At 48.3% G+C, this 6,101-nt stretch overlaps 1 protein-coding gene across 1 annotated transcript; it reads right to left on the reverse strand.

Moving 5' to 3' along the window:
• Window positions 1–5,485, reverse strand: Eid2 (EP300 interacting inhibitor of differentiation 2). The gene has a single exon (XM_075987205.1). It carries the CDS (start codon window positions 5,330–5,332, stop codon window positions 4,625–4,627), a length of 708 nt encoding a protein of 235 aa, XP_075843320.1. The 5' UTR covers window positions 5,333–5,485; the 3' UTR covers window positions 1–4,624.
• Between the last annotated feature and the right edge of the window lie 616 nt (window positions 5,486–6,101).

Raw genomic sequence — 6,101 nt, forward strand, 5'->3', positions numbered from 1 at the left:
GACGCGGGAAGAAAGGGTTTATTTCAGTTTATCCCTCTATAGTCACAGTCCATCTTGGAGGGAAGTCAGGGCAGGAACACGAGGCAGGTATCTGGAGGCAGGAACGGAAGCAGAGGCCATGGATGAGTGCTGTTTAGTGGCTTTCTCTTCTGGCTTGGTCAGCTACTTTTCCTAGAGATGGCACTGCCCATGTGGGCTGGGTCTTGCTACATTAATCGGCAATGAAGAAAATGCCTCATAGGCCAATATGCTAGAAGTATTCTCTCCAGATAAATCAAGTTGGCAATCAAGATTGGCCATCACACTCTGCACCCATGAGGGCCTGAAATGCAAATCTTAGCATCCATGTAAAAAGCTGAGCATGGTCACATGCCTATGGCCCTATCGCTGTGGAAGGTAGAGACGGGAGGCTACCAGCCTAGCTCCAGGTTCAGTGAGAGACTGTCTTGGCAAGTGATAGAAGACATGTGACGTCCTGCTCTGGCCTCTGTGTATATGCATATGCACACACATACCCATGTGTGTGCACCACAGAGACACATATCAGAGTACACTGACAGGCTATCTGAGAACGAGCAGGAACTAATCATCTTGAAGAGATATGGAAGCTTTCAGAAAACATAATAGGAATAACCTCAGTGGTTGAGAGCACTGGCTGCTCTTCCACAGGACCCAGGTTTGATTCCCAGCACCCACATGGTGGCTCACAGCCAGCCATCTGTATCTCCAGCTCCAGGGGATCTGAATCCTCTCCTGGTCTCCTTGAGCACCAGGCATTCAAGTACACAGACATATATGCAGACAAAAGATGAAAAGGCTAGACCCATGAATAGGGAAATTCATTTAACAGTATTAGTGCTCTCCAAATAAACATTTATACTCAACTTAAGGCTACAATGAAGTTTTAAAAATTTGTGTGTGTGCCTGGAGGTCAGAGACAGGCATCTCACTGAGACCCAGGGCTGCTGGGTCCTCAGTGAACCTCAGGAATCCTCCCTTTACGTCAGCAGTGCTGGGACCCCTCATGCAGGTTTCCATTGGGTTTTGGGGACAAACCTGGGTCACCATTCTTTAAAAGCAAACATTTTACAGGCTGTGCTGCCTCCCAACCCTTATTTTTTTGAGCCAGGAGATTTAGCCAAAGCTGATCCCAAACTTCTAGTGATCCTCCTGCCTCATCCTCCACATTCTGGGATTACAGGCATGAGCCACCACCACCTGGTTCAGGCAGTCTTTAAAAACTATGAAATAGCACACACCTTTAATCCGTGCACTCCAGAGGCAGAGGCAGGCGGATTTCTGAGTTGGAAGCCAGCCTGGTCAACATAGTGAGTTCAGAGACAGCTAGGGATACACAGAGAAACTGTCTTGAAAAGCCAAAATAAATAAGTAAAAAGTATAAAAACAGTTTATTTGCATAGGAAGAGTTCCATCTCTTTATGTTTTCTTTCGAGACAGGGTTTCTCTGCGAAGCCTGAAACTCATGCTGTAGACCAACTGGCCTCAGAGACTCACCGTCCTCTGCTGGGATTAAAGGGCTTTGCCATCACCTGGCTAGAAGAGCCTCTTTCCTTGCTAGATGAGGGTGCTCGTACCTGTAACCCAGAGTTTGGAGACCGAGACAGGCGAGTCCTTAAGTTTCATGCCAGTGTGAGTTAACAGTGAGATTCTGTCTTAAATCAAACATGACAAAACACACCCTAAGAGTCAGTGGTTGGAGATGCTCAGAGGTTGTGCTCTTGTAAAAGACACAGGTTTGGTTTCTAACACCCACTCGGTGACTCATAACCATCTATAGTTTTACTTCCAAAGGATCCAGTGCCCTCTTCTGGCCTTCTGAGGCACTGCACATACATGGTAGACATACCTAAATGCAAACAACAGCTCATACATATTGAAGATAAACAAAATCTTTAAAACATAAGACTCAGTACCTTAAAGACAGAAGTTATCCCCTGGCTATAAGAAATATGATTCCAATAAAAAGTTTTGTCTGAAATAATAGTACTATAGTAGTAATAATAGTAATACATAAAAGTAATAATGGATGTGGTGGTTCACGCCTTTAATCCCAACAAACAGGGGCAGAGGCAGGTGAATTTCTGAGTTCAAGACCAGCCTGGTCTACAGAATCATTTCCAGGACAGCCAGAGTTACACAGAGAAACGTTTCAATGCCCCCTCCAAAGTAAACATGAGCAAAACAAGCAGGAACTCTGAGAGCATGGGTGGGTTCAGCATCAGAAAACTTAGAGCTCGTTAGAGGAGCTGGTTTGCTAAGTGAAAAGTGGGTCCTTCCTTCAGACTATTACGCCTCTGAATAAATCCCAAACGGTCCAAGTGAAAAAACTGACATTTTGCCGGGCAGTGGTGGCGCATGCCTTTAATCCCAGCACTCGGGAGGCAAAGGCAGATGGATCTCTGTGAGTTCGAGGCCAGCCTGGTCTACAAGAGCTAGTTTCAGGATAGGCTCCAAAGCTACAGAGAAACCTGTCTTGAAAAACCTAAAACAAAACAAACCCAAAACAAAAACAAAAAATGACATCTTTCACATACTCTAATATTGCACAATCTAGGGAGAGCAGGGTAAACAATCCAGGCAGTTGTGCTGACTTTTTGGGTACCACACAAGCCTGGTGACCTGAGTTTGATCCCCTGAACCCACATTAAGGATAAAAATCTTTCAGAAAAGCCAGTCAAATAACTGGAAAAACATATCTGCAACTCATATCACAAACTATTGTCATACCTAATGCCACTAATACAAATCAACAACTAGAGTCAGTAAAAAAAAATCGAGGGGAGAAATGGATAGAGAATGTGGACAGTCAGCCGGGTGGTGGTGACACACACCTTTAATCCCAGCATTCCGGAAGCAGAGGCAGGCAGATCTCAGAGTTGGAGAACAGCCTAGTCTACAGAGCAAGTTCCAGGACCGCCAGGGTCAGCCTTCAGGAAGCAGAGGGCAGAGGCAGGTGGATCTCAGAGTCAGAGGCCAGTCAACTACAGAGTGAGTTCCAGGATAGCCAGGGCTATACAGAGAAACCCTGCTTCAAAAAAACAACAAAACCAACCAACCAACCAACCAAAAAAATATGTGGACAGTCATGAGAGAGGAAAAGTCAGATTTTTGTGGTGCTGGGAACCAGGCCTAGAGACTTACTTTAGCATTCTAGGCAAGGGCTTAACCACTGAGCCACACCCCAGCCCCTCACTGGGGGATTCTAGTCAGAGGCTCTACCACTGAGCCATGTCCCCAGCCCCTCAGTGGGGTTAGTGTGCTATCATTAGGTTATTCTAGGCGAGTGTGCTATCACCAAGAAAGCCCCCTTTTGATTCTTAAATGAAAATATAGCTTACGTTAAATCCTTGAAACTGATACACCCTTTTCCAGGCTGGTAATCACTAAATGTCTGACGGTTGAACACATTGGCGAGACAATCAGAAAATATCCATTTACCAACCCCTGGTGGGAGTGTACAGAGATCAATCAGTTGTATCTGTAAAGTTACAAAGGCAACCTTTTGGCCCAGGACAGTCACTTCTAGAAATCAGAGTATAGACATTACCAAGAGCAAAAAGCCTAAGAAGCTAGTGAGATGAACCATCGATTTTATGGAGATTTAAAGGAAAAATAAGAAAAATGTGGTCTCTATCACCATCAAGTATAAGACGTATTCCAACTTGAGAAGGTAAACATGAGAAATGAGTTCAGAACCAAAGCAGCACCTGGTGATAAACACCGGAGATGCCCGGGAGAGGGGAAGAGGATGGGAAACGGCCCAAGCGTCCAGCATCCTTCTGGTTGATCACAGCATAGCCACAGAATGCAAACACAGCTTTAAGGAGTAAATATACTGGCTGGGAAGGTTCTTCAAGATATTTTCTCAATAAAATCACAACATGTAAACCAAAATATGTCAACTTTGTGACGAAATAAAAAAAATATATGTGTATATATAATAAAAGTAGGAAGGAAACTGATGTTGGGGGCAGCATTAGGTATGGGGACAAGAAGGGAAGGACAAAAGACTTCAGTCTTCATATTCTTGGTGCTTATGAATAGATGACTTACAAAAAAAAAACAAGAAAAACTTTTGGAAAATGGAATCCAAATTCCAGAAATTTTATATGTCTGAAAACACTACTTATCACATACTATATACAATATTTATGTTGCTTGCCATTCCCAATGTCTCAGAAACACAAAATGAGTCTTAACTCTTCAGTCTCATTGACTCGGACATGAGAGGAGTGCTCACAAAGGTCAAGTACTTGACATAAACTTGGTCCTGAAACCAGTTTAAACTCTCACGCTGATCTTTCTTCATCGTGGGCTCTTTTACTGGCAATTTTCTTTAAGTCTCAAAATTTTACAAAACCATCATTTGCTTATTACCGAAGCCACATGGATGGATGTTTTCCCTAACTCAAGAAACGTCACAGGAGTCTAAGGATGCTTTGGACATCCCCCCCCCCAAATTTCTGACGCCTTTTTCCTCCCTCCAACGATGCACGCTGACTATTCTTAAGATCCTTTTGACTTTCGAAAACCAAGTTGTAGGATGGGGTTTGTCTTGGATGCCGAGGTCTTCTTGATGCCGTGCCCACCCTCGCCTGCCTCCTCACTCTCTATGGATGAACTTATCGCAACCCAGTTCTTCTATGAGAGGATTGATCACCTCCGACGCAGTCAGGGCTATGGTAAACGTTAAAATGTCAAAATCCACCCTCTGAGGGTTGCGCAGGTACTCTATGTCGAAGGCTGCCTCCCGGGCTCTGCAGGCCTCCACGAAGCGCCGCCGGCGCTCCTCCAGCTCCTGGATCCGGCCCGGGGCGATCGGGTAGTTCTCCAGGTAGTGGCGCAGAAACTGCTGGTAATTGATGCCCAAGACGCTGAGGGGGTGGCGGAGGCGCAGGTACGGCATCGCCGCCAAGCCGCCCGCCCTGGACCGGGGCCTGCCCTCAGGCGCCTCCTCCTCCAGCGGCTCGCCCAGCAGCCGGGCCACCTCCGCCATCCGGGCTTCCCTGGACGCCGGCGCCACCGGGCCTTCGCGGGCCGCCGCGCCACCACGGGCCGCCGCCGCGGGGGCTCCCCGGGCCTCCGCCGCCCGGCCTTCTCGAGCTGCAGCCACCCGGCATCCCCTGGCCGCCGCTCCCGGGGCTGCGGGGCCTTCCCGGGCCGCTGCCATCGGGCCTCCCCGGATCTCCTCCGGTCGCGCCGGGCCCGGGAGCGCACGCCGCCCGCCGCCTACCTCGGCCTGCGGAGGCCCGCGGTCGCCGCTCGCTGCGCCCGTCTGCTGGGCGCTGCTGACTGCGGGCAGCTGGGACATGTCGGACCGCGGCGTCAGCACTGCCGCTAGCGGAGACCCGGGAATAACGGGACGGCGAGACGCAGGGCGTGCACGCGAGGGCGCGTACACGAGCGCAGTGCGCACGGATAAACGGCGCGTGCCCCGCCGCCCGCGCAGGCGTAGCTCCAACAGCGAAGCCGAGGAGCAGTGCGCGTGCGTCTCGTCCGGGCGCTTAGGGGCGAGCCTTGAGATTGCCACCTAGCGGTCAGAAGAGCCGTTGCACCCTTTCGGTTGAGGGTGGGGCTCTATATTCCTACCAATCTGTTTCTAGTTTCAGCTTTAGTTTCAATTAGTCTTTAAAGACTTGTTTATTTGTATTTTATGTGTACGAGTGTTTTGCTTGCATGTTTGTAAGTCTGCCGTATGCATATAATGCCGGAAGAAGCCGGAAGAGAGATCCTCTGCTGAACCTTTACCAGAGTAGCCAGTGCTCTTAACTTTGGAGCCACGTCTTTACCCCTTGGTTCTATTTTTGAAAGAGTTTGTCACCAAGCCCAGACAGCCAAGGATGACCTTGAAGGAGAAAACTGACTCCCAAAAGAAGTTCTCTGAATTCTTCCTGTGTGCAAGCACAAAATAATTGTAAAGAAAAGAACCAAAACAATAACAACAAAAAAGCCCTGTTGTAGTGGCACACGCCTTTAATTCCAGCACTTGGAAGGCAGAGACATGTGGATCTCTGTGAGGTGGGTCTCTGTGAGGTGGATCTCTGTGAGTTCGAGGCCAGCCTGGGCTACAGAGCAAGTTC

The sequence above is a fragment of the Microtus pennsylvanicus genome, chromosome 1 (assembly GCF_037038515.1).
Source record: "Microtus pennsylvanicus isolate mMicPen1 chromosome 1, mMicPen1.hap1, whole genome shotgun sequence".
NCBI lineage: Eukaryota > Metazoa > Chordata > Mammalia > Rodentia > Cricetidae > Microtus > Microtus pennsylvanicus.

Bases quoted from the DNA above. Each gene is read 5' to 3' on its own strand.
- Eid2 (XM_075987205.1), bottom strand. From the start codon at position 5,332: ATGTCCCAGCTGCCCGCAGTCAGCAGCGCCCAGCAGACGGGCGCAGCG.